The sequence below is a fragment of the Varanus komodoensis genome, unplaced genomic scaffold, assembly GCF_004798865.1.
Source record: "Varanus komodoensis strain SLA01 unplaced genomic scaffold, ASM479886v1 scaffold17, whole genome shotgun sequence".
NCBI lineage: Eukaryota > Metazoa > Chordata > Lepidosauria > Squamata > Varanidae > Varanus > Varanus komodoensis.
In genome coordinates, this window is record NW_025335505.1 from 11,427,248 (window position 1) to 11,443,038 (window position 15,791).

The window sequence follows — 15,791 nt, forward strand, 5'->3', positions numbered from 1 at the left end:
ACTCTTATAATATTGTTTTGGCAGCGTATTTTTTCTTCAAAAGACAACTAATCTGAAATGCAGAGTGGTTGAACATTAAATTCTGCATAAATAATTGAAAGCATAAATGTCAACCATGTAATGTTAAGTTGAAGAGAAAAATTATGAACCATTAATCCAGAATAACTGCAGAAGAAGCATGGTTACACCCCAAGAGTTCTGTATTATATAAAAGTTAACAAAAAACTGCATATACAAGATGGTGGGTCTTTTTTAGAAGAAATTAACTAGTAAGAAACCATAGACTGTACTTTGCTCTCAAACTTGTCAACCCTAAACAGGATGTTTAATATTCTTCATTTTAACTAATTGAATAATGTATTGTTGTGTCCGTGTGCTTCTGAGATATTGGAGCAACTGTATTTCTTAAGGTCCTAGATCTGAGTATCTTTGACTCCCAAACATAATTTATTTTCTAGGAATTGCATTTTTTACTATTTCAATGTGCCAATTAAAATGCACTCTGCTTGATTTCATCACCTGCAAAATGTCTGTATGTTATTGTATCCTGGGCAGTTTTGCTGTATATTGCAGAATATATCCTTTCTCAATCAAACCAACTCTTGCCACCACATCCCTCTGGCCCTGATGCACAGGGAGTGATTCCTTGCAGCATCCAAGTACAGTAATGGTCCCTGCTAATTCAGATTCCTGCTATCATTTGCCTTTAATAGATGGGCTCAGCTAGCATTTTATTCTTGCTTGAATTCACAGACGCCACTAACACGAAACATCTTTCCCATCACATCATCCTTTAGATATAAGGATGGAAACCTTATACAAACTTATCCAATGTGTAATGCCAGGTTTATCTCATTATAGCTCTGGGCTGTATATTCTTAGGCCACTTGCTTTCCTGTCTGAATTGGCAGAGCAAAGCCGGGCACTGCACATTAGGTGCAATGCTGGTGCCAGAAGGCAGAGGAAGCCTGCTACCAACACTGCAAAGACTATTGTGCTGCAGAGAGAAATGTTTTTTCTTATGGCTACTGCTGTAGACCTGATCAGGCAGCAATGGCATCAGGAGAACTGAAAGGATGCTCTGCACATTACTGTCATCACAGAGGCTTTAACAGCCATTGCCTTTTGTAAGCTGTCCAGAGACTTTTAGTAATGGGACAGCATATAAAAACTTTAAATATGTAGATAGATAGATAGATAAATAAATAAATAAATAAATAGTTTTAATGTCTACCCACTGAAGGCGGCAAGGACAGGTAGAGTGGCTAGAGGACTCTGAATAACACTTGTTCTCCCTTAATTCCTTTGCTGCTGGCAACTTTCAGGGGACAAGGACCAAAGTCACTAGATACTATTTCCTGATACCTTCCTGGAATTCTGGGATGTTTCTTGTGAGGGCAATATCACCTGTCAATAAATCTGATTGAATTATGAACTGCTTTGAGAACGATTATGGCTGAAAAGCAGTGCATTGGTATTGCAGAGCAAGAAAGTAAATAAAATGTGCTCAGCCTGTTAGTATATTTTTATGGCCACAGCAGAAAATACTTTGCAAAATTAAAAATATGCACATGCGTCATAGTAGGATAGAAGTATAAACATGACAAACTCATCTCTGAGGAGAATTATCTCTTTTCTCATTCTGTGAAGCAACAGTATGTCAGCTAACAGTTTGTTGGGGTCCAGAAATCCATTTGTAAACAAGCTCAAAATGGGAAAAAGATTAGTCTAAGTCATTACATATTCCACTATGCTAATAAAGCAAATTCCTGCAACAGATTACTCATCGTTCATTCTTGGATAAGACACTTATCCATTTTTTTAAATACTCTGTACTCTAGTAATAAACCACTTCCTTTTTCCTACCTGTAGCATTATAAAAATATTGGCTTGGATTCCAAGTTCCCTATAAAAGAAATAGAGTACTGCCAAGGTTTTCCTTAACTTTCAGGCTGTCTAAAATGCGGTTTGAGATATGTGAGAAGTAGAACAAGAACATTATTTTTAACCAACTACTCCACCAAGTGAAAGGTTGGTTCCTACAGTATGAGAGAAAGCATGCATGGAGTGTGAAAAAAAAAGAAAAGTATGCCCAGTGGGAGATATTATTTGGCATTGGGAGGTATATCCTAGAATAATAAATTAAAATTATCTGAAGACCCCTAATAATAGTCAAAAGCACTGGAGCTAGAGCATGATAGTTTTCAAGGCTACATTCCACAGCACAGCTAAGCAAACCAGCTCTTCCACTGGATACATTAATCTCAATGGAACAGTGTTTTTTCTACATTGCAAAGGAAGATAATGCCCATGAGCTATGGCCAATTAGTTTTAAAAGAAGCAATATAACAGTTCATGGGAGAGGTTGGCTGCTCTGCCATAACTTGTACATTAAAATAAAAACAAGCCAGAGATATTCAAGCTCTGAAGCTCCTGTAAATGTGGGTGTTTTTCCCCCCTTCTTTTTTTTCTTTTATAGGGCAGGTGGCCAAATACCACAGAACATTATTTTATTCTCCTTTTCAAACTGCCCTATTTCTAGTAGCATCTACAGGAAATGCATTTAAAAGTTCTTAGAACATTAAGAAATACAAGGTCAATACAGATATTTTGTCACAGAAACGCAATCACGATATGAAATTAGGCTTCTGCAGGGTCCATATTTGGCCGTATTTTGCAAACGCATCAGTTAGAGCATCCGATCTGATCCTCTCCTGATTGCAGCAGTAGACCAACTCAGCTTCAGATCTCCATCCTGTATAAATGTGCTGAGACTGTGTGGAATTACTCCAGTCCTGAAGTAATCCCAGAGAATATGTGCAACAATATTTCATATATGAATTGATAATTAATAGGAGAGGGGAAAATGTCATACAACCTTTAACCACTGTGGCATCTATTGATTCTATACCTAATGTATCATTTAAAACTGGTCCCCAGCTTTGTTATTTTAAGAACTACCTGTATTTAAAAAAACATTTTCTGCATTACAACTGACTGAGGAAACCCATTATGCCATACAAATTTGAATATGATCCAGGATGCAGGGTAAGAGGGTATTTACCTTCCACATTTTTCTACTTAAATAAGGACCTCAAGCAGTGCAGTTACAAAATGTCACATCAGCTTAATAATGAAACAGGAAAGTCACAGAGGAGGAAAAGAGCTTCCATTCACTGGCTCTATAATAGTCTTAAAAATGCAATCCTGGAAAGAGATTGGAAATGCTGCCCCATTGGCTAGCATGATTATGACATCACTCAGCTACACCAATCACTGTTTTTCCATCTGAAGATACTCAGTTGGCTTTTCACTTTCTCTTCTGCCTTTTCAGTAGCTCTGTTCTCACTTGTTGACCTCCTACATTATGTCAGAACCTCAAGGCCAATAGGTCAAAGACTATTATAGGTTAAAGGTTGTATGACATTTTTCTTAGCTCTTTATAGACTAGTACTAAAACCTTAAACCTAGTTTTCTAGAAAATAGGTAGTCAATGAAGTTCCTTAACTGAAGCAGGTAAAAAGCCATCCAAGCCACCAGACTCACTAGGAACTTCAGTAAAAATGGTGGATCTAGGAGTAACCCCAGACTGCAAACCTGATCTTTCAAACATGGCGATGGTGTGCAACCTGATCTCCTGGACTACCTCCAGAACTTATGAACCATTCAAAAATAGGGCTTTGCCAGGATTTAGCTTCAGTTTATCAGCCCTTATCCAAGTGATTAGTGACCCAAGGCTTGCACGGCCTCCTGATTCAGATGCTATAGGCAGACAAGCTGTTATGTCATCAGCATGCTGGTGGCAATTGGCTCCAAATCCGATAGACTGCTCCAAGCAGCTTCAAATAGATGCTCAATGACACTGGAGACAGGAAGATATCCTGTGGAAACCTATAGGTGAGTTGCCAAGATGCCAAGCAATAGCCACGCAAAGTTACTCTCTCTGAGACTGACCCCACAGGTAAGACTGAAATGAATGTAACACAGCGGCTATGTTCACACATGATGCTAAACCATGCACTGCGGCTATTGCATAGTGTGGTTTCTTATCTGGTCTCTGGGTTCAGACAATTGCAAAGTTTCCATGATGGCAAGGTTTCCATTGTTTTCCATCATTCCTCCTAATGGCATTAGCCCCCACAGCTGAAATGCAGCCGCAGGGTGCACTACTACTGCCTATTGTGTCAGCCGCTTCCTCATTAGTGTTATACTCAGTGTCCTTCATGGTTGCGCCATCATGATTGTCTCAAGAACCTTCCCTAAGAAAATGGTATTGCAACTGGTGGTCACATTATTGCCTTCTTAAGGACAACAGGAAACACCCCTTCACACAGAGATGTGTTTACCAGTTCTTGCACTCATTCATAACCTCTCAGCTAGCTCTTATTAGCCAGAAAGGTCAAGGATCAAGAGGACATGTAGTCAGTCAGTTCGCTGCTACCACATTGTTCACATCTTTAGGGCATGGGAAGTGAACGTGATTCCATAAAATCGGACAGATGGCAGTGTCCGATGTCTCGACTGAAGCTGTGTGGACAATACCGTTAAGTTTGCTGCAAAGAAGAGTGATTTTGTGCTTAAACCATGATGCCAAGGTGCAGAGAGGGTCTTGGGGGGACCAGGACCCATTTACTGAGAGACTGCTAGCAGCGGTATAATGCTCAAGATGATGCTTCACAGCAAATCATTAAAGAAGAAGTTAAGAAGGTACAGATAACAAATTGTGGCTGTAATCTGGCAGCCACATCAATATTGTGAACAACACTAAGAGAACAAGGCAACAGACTTTCAATATCTGTTTTATAAGGAAGTTTCACTCATTGTCCCAGTCAAGAACTGTTGCTTTTCATACAAGACATCAAGGTCCATAGATAATTAAATGCATATTGTTTTTCTTTCTTTTCATTATAGTTTGACAACATAAAGAGGATTACTTTCCGTCAGTCAAGACTAAATGTTTCAGCATCAGTTCCAAATTTCCAACAACCCTTCTTCCTTTCATACTTTCCACTAGCTTCTCATTATGCTGGCAGTGCTGCTTCTTTTCTGTCAATCGTAAAAAAAGAAGAAAAAACTACTCTGCAACACACAAAGCCAGTTCATCACAGGTAAAATAATTGCGTAAATGTACTCTGGGCTAAAAACTTACAGGGCAATCCCACATATATTTACTTAGAATTAAGACCCATTGGTTTCAACTGAGCATACTCTCAGGTAAATGGGTGCTGGATTACAGCTGTAAGTAATTTGGATTAAAATCAAACTCTGCTATTTAAAATAGAAGCCAGAACTGTTGAAAATCCTGTAAATGTATAGGGTACTACAACGGAAACCATATTCTACCATTCAGGGAATGATCTTAAAGGTCTGTAGTAGAGGATTGGTGTGGTCACAACTGTGCAGACATAGATGGCTTTTAACAGCAGACTTCTTGCTTGCGTTTTCCCTTCTGCATTCGCACTGAGACGATATCCCTGAACTAATTTGCAAGAGCACAGTCATCTTGCAAATCTGCCCAAAAGCCACTTACAAGGAACTGAAAAGTAAGACTGATGAAGGTCACTTTCATGCATGCTGGAAGATTAGCAGCAGTGAAAAAAAAAACAAAAAAACTGGCTGGAGAAAAACAGTTGGAAATGCATTCTGAGGTTTTTGTTAACAAAAGATGGCATTTATCATCTTTATTACACTGTCCTATTGCTTTTGCTTTTTTCTTGTTTAAGTAGGCATAGCCCAAGGCATAGCCCAAGGGCCGTTCTGCACTGCAAGGGTCATAATTGTCCAACTCAACACACAGTGTGCGTGTGGTGGGATGCATATGAGTGAACGGGGCTGAGGCAACAACTCTGGGGCCACATGTCCACAGTGAGGGAACCCCAATACACTTTCCCAGTACTAAAATGATCCCTGGGCTGAAAAGAGTTACCTGTCATGATTTGGGGCAACATAGTCCTGTCTAATACTCATTCACAACAGAGAAGAGGTTGCTGGGTGTGGTGGATAAATAGCTAGACACCCTGAACAATAGACAAGTTTTGTGTATTTACAAATCCTACATATTTAAACAGCTTCTATAAAAACACACTAAATTCTAGTTAGATGTCATGTTGGTATCCCATTTCTTCATCTTGGCAGCCTATTCTATTTTATAACTCAAGGAACACTAGATAAGCAAGGAGCACCTGGAAAAACACCAGGGAGTTTTCAGTTCAACTGCTAATATCTTTGCTTTCTTTTGGACCTGGACATAAGAAAAGGGACATCTTTTCACATGCAGGTTGTCAATGTTTGAAACAGTCATTCCTTGGGGTTAGTTGATTTGGTCTGACATGATGCAATGCAGGATTATGTTTCAGTAATGCAAAGTCAATGGATGGGATCAACAGGAAGCTTAACAGGCTTGTAAAGCAGTTTCTGACACCCAGAATGCTTTTGATTGTTCATTATTAGCTTCGGTTGCTTACAAATGATGGTGTAAATCTCTTAGGTGTAGGGTGTGGCATTTCCTTGGTGAATCTGCAGCAGGCCTAATGGAACAATATATTTTAGGTAATTTGCCTGTTGCAGATCCTTTATACTTAAATACTTAAAAAGCACCTGTCTTTTCTTTTTCTTGGAAGGGGACAAGCGCAATAATATCATATATGTACTGCACTGAATTATGGATTGATCACAACTCCCTTTGTATTTAGCTTGTTATAAAGCAGCACTTAAGGATTCACAATCAAAAATTCCATGGAAAGACGCACACCAAGAAATTACATTTAATATTTATATTGAATGAGGGACTATTCTTTTCTGAATATATTGCATTTTGATTAAAAAAGGGAGCCTAACTAAAAAATGTGCAATTTTTAACAGAATTTCTTGGTGCAGCAAAAATATTTTTAGGAGAGATTTATTCTTAGAGAATGCCCCTAGTTATCAGTATCTTAGAGAATGCCCCTAGTTATTACATGTGGATGTTATAAAACTGCAACTTCACTTGGCACCCGTATGACAGATAGTGCATTTAGAATCAGAATATAACCCTATTCATGTTTAGACAGAAAAAGTCCTGCAACTCATAGCATTCCTGAGTCTGCATGCTTGTTACTGTCCAAACATGCATAGGACTGTACTCTCAGTCATTTGAAGGGGCTGTAAAGTGTTACTGTTCCTTCAAAAACGGTGTGGTTTATTCTAGAAGCAGTGGATTGTTAACCAGACTTCACCATGATTTATTGCAAAAAGTAAGTACTGCTAATTAAAACTCAGTTGGAAAAGTAGCAAATTAAGTACCAGACAATCTCTTCCATTCCCTGCCATCACTGGAAATTCTGCAACCAAAAAACAGCTCTATTTTTTGCACTTTAAAGTATGTGGGTGGGGGGGGGTGCGGGTGGAAATTCAGTGGTGAACTGCTTAAAAATACTAGGTGTTCTCAGTATCTGTTCTTTAGCCCATAGATGGCAGAAGAGAACTTAAATCTTCAAATACCTGCTCTAATTCACAAAGGAACACAGTGCTAGAATACATTTAGCAACTCCTGTAAGGCAGAAACAGTATTTTTGACAAAGAAAAGTTAACAAATGTAAACATGTGAAAAACAAAAGATAGCAATAAAGAATTTAATAATATTAGAACAAAAATAATGTGTCCCTCTGTTGATACTTCTGTGTGTGACAGGGAAAGAGAGAGACAGAGAATGAGAATGAGGGAGAGAGAAGTTTGCTTTTAGGTGTATTACCATTTTAGAGATTTTGCATGGTTTGCCCACACCCAAGTATGCACTGGATCCTTGGTTATTGTTCCGTTTTTCTTTGTTATGCCTTGCCTATTGTTCCATGAAATCTACTAACTTGGAGAACAAGTACAGGGGGATTGAAAAGGTCAAGTCCACTTTGAAAAGACTACCCATATGAGTCTATTTATAACAGTAATACATTTATAAGATTGTTCTAAAGCCAGCCAAAGTAGCTACGTTAACAAAACAAGGCAAACCAGATCTCCTCTGTCACGCAGAACTTGATTCCATTCATGGTCTCCCCTTCTTTCTTGGGAGGTTCGTATTTTCCATTCCTACAGATATTTATTTAGGATGCACCTCTCACCTCACTTTCTTAGGTATTTAATTAACTTCTGATTATTTCAACCCTTCAAACCTTATTGTTCAATCAGGCATAATTATCCAATTTACATCAAACTGCTAATCATTAGGAGTTCTATAATTTTCCTAGCTAACAGGGAACTTAACATTTCTTTTCCCAAACTTAATCCTTATACTCTGTATTCCTTTTTCTTGTTTATTTTTAGTCTAATAATTGGCATGCACCTAATATGATTACTTCTGTAAAACTTCATATATTTTTCTAAATATATCTTATTTGTTTTTGTTATCTATTGATCTGTTCCATAACTGAAAATCCAATTTTTGGCACCGCATTATTCAGTGAAAATGCAAAGAAAAAATCTTACCTGGCATAAAAGTCACCTGGTGGAATAATCTCCTGAAAAAACTGTAATTGGTACAGGTAAAGTCCGATTAAGTGGCCTGCGCTGAATATAGCCATTAGGACACAGAGACAGCTGAATATCAGCGGATCAAATACTCGGCAACATGACCACCATGTACACAAGCCCAAAAATAAAAAGAAATACACAGCCGAAGTCAGTGATGGCAACATCATTCCTATAAACAAACAATGAAGAGTCTTATATCATGGACCCATGATCTGTATCCTATAGGGGAAACTGCTTAAGTATTTGTTTTAAACCTTCTGAAGCATTTTTTTTTTAAATTGAGGGTATACATTATATTGCTGAGGCATTCATTCCTATCACACCTTTCTGGCTTTAATAAAATTTCAGTTGAAATGGCAGTTGAAAATGATAGGAATTTATGCTTCAGGTAGGAAAGTCTATGAAATTCACTTTTTCTAATTTTGATAGAAAAAGACCCAATCACTACCTTCAGACTAATGCACAGTTTGAAAGTCAGTTCCCAATAGCTTTTGTACTTCATGAATGTGCTAATACAGTTCTCAGCTCAAAAAACCCTGTCATGGTACATTTAGAAATGTATATTTTGACATAAATTGTGCTTTAAAATGAGTTTTTAAAAGCGAACTAGTTGATATATCTATAGATGTGTTATATATTGTTCAGTAGCATGTGAAAGTAACACAGACCAGAAATCATTGGATCTGCCTATCTCTAGCTTCAAGTTTCCCACCCACAAACTATGGCATCTTTGGGTTAGGATGAACGTTCTTCATGAACGGTTTTAGCAGGATTTCTCCATGCAGATTTGCCTTATTAAGAAGTTATCAAGAACTGTTCACTTTCAACCAATACATTTTTTAACAAAAATAAGCTATAATATAATGGTGAGTTGATGACAATAGTCTTGAAAATCCAAGAAATGTTATAAAGGATGCAAATGTTCCAGCTGTCCCCATTTCCCAGAGACATCTCCTATTTTCAGTTGCCTGTCCCTGATGAATTATTGTTCCTGTGTTGCAGTTCTTTGAAAAGTTTTAAGGAGATATTTGGGAAAAAATGAAATGGGTGTCCATGTGTATTAACTTTCACTCTGTCTCTCTCCCTCATCAAATATCCATAAGCACCCATATTTCATTATTTTGTATTTTTAGAGTTTTACTCTTTGCCAATCACCCAAAGTGCTCTAGCTATTGGGCAGTATAGAAATGTAATGAATGAAAGAAGGAATAAATACATTTAGGAGTTCTCAAATGACATGCATTCCTATAGAGATGAACAATGGGTCATAAATACTCTATACCCAGGCATTTGACAGCATATGATAAGGTTTTAATGGTTCTTGGGATCTAATTAATTTGCGATTAGTGATTAAGATGGGTGGGTTTTACATATAACTAGTTTTGTTATTTCATTATTTTAATTTTTAGAGTTTTAAACTTTATAAGCCACCCAGAGAGCTTCTGCTATTGGGCAGTATAGAAATGTAATAAACAAATAAATTTACGAATCACCAATTGATCCACTAAAAGCACAATCAGTTCTTAAAGAAGGTATACATTTGCAAAATTGGTTGTAAATGGCATCTGTCCTCAGACATGTAGCCTTACTTTGGGAGTGCATGAAGCGCATAGCGTGCTGTGGCCACCCTAACCCTTCTTCCAAAGCCCCCAAAAACCAGCTCTTCTCCTTTTACTCCTCACATTTGCACACTGAGTGCAAATGTTCTGAAGGGAGATTGCAAGAGTATTCCACTGAACTGCGGGTTTCCCTGCCAAGGGGAGGCTTATAAGTATGTTGAGGTGTCCTCTTCCAAACTGTCAGGCTGTATGTGTGAAGGCTGAGAATGCAGGAAGTGGACCATGGGATAGTTGGGTCGAGGCTGAATGTTGTTTACATGCCCTTGTTCCCTACACACGTTGCACCCTCATGCATACAGGTTGGACAACTGCACGAGACTCATATTTACAGCTACTGCTGAGAAAAATAGCCAAAGAGCCATATCTAATCTATCAAGCACTGAGCATTTAAAAAGAATTATGTAGAATAAATTAGCAATATATTACTCCAAGCACAGGACAATTTCCCAATATTTCACTACTGCATGCTCAGTTATGTGTTTAATGTACTGGACTGTTGAGAAACTGCTCCAGAAGAGAACCCACCTGTTGTACCAAGTAAAATCGTAACAACAACTTTTCCAGCTGTGGTTATAATGTTGCCAATAATTTCCTTCATTTTGGAAGCTATTGAGGCAATTCTACGCAGCAGTTTTAATTTTGTGGTTTCTTCAAATTCCTCTTTCCCACATTCTGCATCATCCAGATCTTCATCTATTAATGCATCTTCTGCCTCTATTCTCTCTCCTTCATTCTGAGAATGATAGAAAATTGCAATAAGGTTTGGGGAATCTGTCTAACATAATTTATTATCTCATATTACATATCCATACTAATCACAAGACCCACCTCAAGCATGCCCTTGTAAGTTCAAAGCAACCACTTTCTTTCTCATGGCATTAAAAAAAAGGAAAAATAAGATTGTTTCTTTTTTCCCCTAAACTGCTGCTTCCCAAATCCTATGTCTCCCCAAATCTGCCCTATAATCCCATATTGCTTTAATCTTGCTCATCTCTCATTGTGACTACTGTACACCTTCATTTCTGGTTTTCTATCCCTAATCAATTCAATCCAACATGTTTATGTTACAAATGCCTCTGTTCTCTATTGTTATAATCATGTTGTATCTCCTGCTTCTCCAGAATTTGTGGTCTCACTTGCATCAGTTGTTCCCTTTGTACTATGCCTGGTATGCCACTAGGACATCATTACAACTGTCACCAACATGTCAACGTAGAGTAGCTAATTTGGACAACATTAAAAAAAAAAAAAAAAGAGGACAGCGGAGAGCGCAAATTCCACAGAATTTAGGTAATCTGGTTTTTATGCATATAACTCCAGTTTAGCTTTCTTCAGAATTGTGGCTTGTTTAGTGTGTTAACACATTTTGGGGGTTTGTTATGCTACTTCCTTTAAAGAAAACAAGATAATTTATAAATTTGAAACACAAGTTTGTTCTGTTCTTAATTTTTCTCGCATAAAGGAAGCATTATACTAGTGTTATACTGCATTGCTAGCATTGTTATTTTAAAGCATGTTTGTACAATGTTAGAACTATCAGCATGCAAGTGATATCATGGTTGCTGAGAAAACCAGAACACAAAGATACTGTTACCTAATGTTGTGCCACCATACCATTTCCCACAACAAAATGCCCTTAAAAACTCAGAAAATACTTTTTAAATTTTGAAATAAGCATTAAAAGAAGGGAGCAAGGCTGAAGAAACTTGCTTTTCCTGAGTACTTAGTTGTTTCACTAAAACTGCTTATATTAAATGGAATGATTTGTCTATATCACTAATGCAAACTTGCATGTTGTTATCATTACATAGATTGAAGTGATGCAATCTTTCCAGACAATTTTGAACTGGAAAATTTTCCAGTGACAATTTGGTTAATTTGCATAGAGACAATTTGCAAGGAAAATCTTCTCTCTGTAAAACAACAAAAAAAGTTGGTTGCACAACAAACAAAGTGCAAAGTTGGTGAGCTTACATAAGGACATTGGCATAGGGTTAGGGTTTCCAAGTCCCCAGGAAATGGTAGGAAAATTGTGACTTGTTGCCCTCCATTGGTCCTGGTCTATAACTCCTGTTTTCTCTTATCATTGGCTATGCAGATGATTACCACAGACAAGAATGTCTGGACAGCCAAACGTTGCTGGATCCTGCTGCAGAGAGTTCCAATTTAGCATATTTTATTTTCTAGTATTTGGTAAATATCTTTTTTTTTTAAAGAAGCTCATGTTAACTTTTTCGCCCAATGCACTACATGTTTTTGACCTGAAATACTTCTGCAGAGCTGTCCGTGATACACCTTTGCTTGAACAACCACAAAAACATACTTTAATTATGTCCAAGAGCATTTTAGTGAGAGAACAAACTAACACTATTTAATCAACCACAGTTTTTAAAAGAAATCTGTACCTCAGTCTTCCTCACCCTGGTGCCCTTAAGACATGTTCAACTGCAGTTCCCATCATTTTCAGCCAGCATGGCCATTCCTTTTGTTTTACTCAAAAGTGAATGAGAAGGAATTAACCTGGACTGGAACCACAGAGTGGGAGTGGATATACTTTAGCCCTTTCCCAATCACTGTGGTCCCATGCTGGGTCATTCCCTCATGCCTGCAAGAGAGGTTTGCCCTACACACAGAAACAAACCTGTAAAAATAAAAAGCTATATTCACTTCAGTGGAGGCACTTTCCCCCTGTGCTAACTGATATGGATAAAGACCACAGTGAGGAGGGAAAAATTAAGGTACCTCTTTCCCCACTGATCCCTAATACTTATATCTGAAATATGCTTAATATGGTCATTCCATTCAGTGACCTCAGAAGTGTCAATGTGAGACCACCAACTATAAGCTATGCATTACATTTTTAGTCCATTTGTATTCTGAAACACAGTTTTTGGAATATCTCCAGTTCTTCTGGGTTCAATATTTTATCACTCAGGAGGAAACATTATAATACGTTACTTCTCTCCCAAAGACAGAAGGCTCTTTGATCCAGCAGAAGCTTCCATCAGCAAAATGGGAAAAGAAGTCATTTTCAGTTAATACTTCACCTCTAAAGCTTGTCCCAGGCTGGGGGCACCCTTCAGAAAAGAGGTGGCAGGGGGTTTAAGGGAACCCACCAAAATTTCCCCCACCCCATTCCACTTGAGGAAGCAGTGGAAGGAAACAAGGAGTCTTCCATTAGCAGAGGAAAACTAAATGGATAAAACCTATTGAACTTTTATCCTTCTTTTCTATTTAAAGCCATTCAAGGAAGTTACCAAAATACATCAGATCAAAACAATAATAAAGTAAAACTAAAAGAAAAAACTCATCATCATTAACATTAAATTCCAGCATGAGATAAATTATTCCACCTCAAAGACTTATAACAATCTTAGTTCAGCATAAATACAACTAACCCCAAAATTATAAAACCATTTATCCAAGATTATAATCACTGATCTCATTTGTTTTTTGCAGAAAGATAACATCTAGTTATCTTGTTCATGGTTTCCTTAAACCTAACAATAATTATTGGATCTATAGATAAATGGACAGTATAATATGAGATGTGTAAGGAATTCAATCTCTTCAAATGCATAGCAAAAAACATAACCTGAGAAGGTAAAAGCTAGCTAATGTTCAATTATTCCAAATGACTAAAATAAATGACACTGGAATAAATGAGTTTACTGCTCATCAAAAAACAAGGTGAGATATGGCCAAGCAGAGCAAGTCAGTGGGACACTAGAGAGGTCTCCCTCCTTCCAGCCCCATCCACTTGCTCCAATTCTGATAGAAAAGGCATACACAGCACTGATAGGTCCACTTGTGATTTGGTTAAAATCCAATCTGCTGGGACACTCGCCTTGTTGAGTCTTCCCTTGCCTCTGGAATCCGTCTGCTTCTTCTTGCCTTGTTTTGGCCCCTGAATAACCCATAGGCATACACTGTGCTCCCCTATGTAGTTGATCGGGGCTGCCTAACAACAAGGCACACTCTTAAGTGCAACACAATTGCCCATGAACAAAATATAAAAATGAAAATGTAAAGTATGTCATTGTGTGTATATATATGCATATGCAAAAGTCATTCATTTCCCACCAACATTTCCTCCACATCTAAAAACTGCACGATTCGACTTTGATGTACTTTTCTTTTCCAAATCCGTTGAAACGCCATAGATTCTTCTTTCATTCCGTCTGTCCTTGCACTTATCAGATGCTCCACATTTTCATCTACATTGTTGCTGTTGCTGTTACTGTGTGTCATCAAGTTGTCTCTGAGTTATGGTGACTCTAAGAATGAAAGTCCTCCCAAATGTCTAATACGTAACAGCCCTACCCAGCTCTTGTAAATACAAGACTGTAGCTTCCCTCATGCAGTCGATCCCTTTCATATTTGGTCTTCCTTTTATTCTTCTGCCTTCCACTTTCCCTTGCATGATCATCTTCTCCAGGGATTTTGAGCACTTTTCACAATGTGCTCAATATATAACAGCCTTAGTTTTGTCACTTTTGCTTCTAGGGAAAACTGTGCCTTGATTTGATGTAGGACCTACTTTTTCATCTTTCTGACAGTCCAGGGTAATTACAAAGCTCTCCTGCAGCACTATGTTGGAATGCATCAATTTACTTTTTGTCAGCTTTCTGCACTGTGTAGCTTTCACATCCATACACAGTGAACAGCTGAATAATCTTCTTAATCTCAGGACTATCCATGCCATCTAGATGCCCATGACATCTGAAGCCACATACAAGTAAAAGAGGGGGCAACAGAAAGAAAAGGGCAAATGGATCTGGTAATGTGAAAAAGAATCTTTCTGGGTGGCTCTAAATTCTGATGTGTTAATAAGTCCAATGCCTTCCAGGAATAGATTGCAAACATAAACAATAAATCAAATCTCTCATTTTAGAAGATTAATTGCTTTAAGATGGATTAATTTCATTCTTACGTAGAAGTATTTACTCTTCTGTAAAACTTGCTAAAATCTGGCTTCCAAATTATCTGTTTCCACTGAAAGACTTGGTGCTGCTCCATCACTGACTGCAATGATTGATTTCTACATCTGTATGTTTGTGTTTGTGCATGCTTGTGCAACTTTTGATTTAATGCATTCAAACAAATCGCAGTAATCACCACCGGGTGATTCACTGCAAATTACTACTAGACTCCATTGTAAAACCTTCCCCAACTTGTGCCCACTGTATTTCTTATCATAATGTATAAATTGTGATCATACAACGATGTTATCAAAGTTTCTAATACTTTTCCAAAGTGTCATACAGTGTCTTTTAGTAGTGAGGATCCAAAGATTCTAAGAGTGATTCTTCCAGGACGAAGTGATGCAAGGTCTTGTCTTTCTTCGAGGACTGTCTTTTCCCAGGCCCACTGCTTTTGAAAGCCAAGCGATTTTTAAAAATAGTTGCCACTGGGTACTCCTCAAGAAATAAAAACTTTAAAAATCCCACTGAGCTCTTTGAACCTGATCAGTGAACCTATGGTTCATGAATCACAGTTGGAAAAAAATGTTTTTCACTCATAGAATTGCATACTGTGTAATCTCACAATCTTGTGAATGCTTATTAAAACCAAACTAGCATCTCAAAGAACCCACAGCATTTGTTCAGGAACGATCACATAGACTGGGGTGCAGAACTGCAGGGTGATGAAAGTAAAATTAAATGTGTC

The 15,791-nt window shown here is 37.8% G+C and overlaps 1 protein-coding gene across 1 annotated transcript in view; it reads right to left on the reverse strand.

The window, feature by feature from the left end:
* Positions 1-15,791, reverse strand: part of PIEZO2 (piezo type mechanosensitive ion channel component 2) — a 263,275-nt gene that overhangs the window by 96,134 nt on the left and 151,350 nt on the right. The window contains exons 6-8 of the mRNA XM_044426273.1: positions 10,647-10,854; positions 8,458-8,671; positions 291-312 (exon numbers count right to left, since the gene is read on the reverse strand). Coding sequence (XP_044282208.1) covers positions 291-312; positions 8,458-8,671; positions 10,647-10,854 — 444 coding nt within the window. The remainder of the gene's footprint in view (positions 1-290; positions 313-8,457; positions 8,672-10,646; positions 10,855-15,791) is intronic.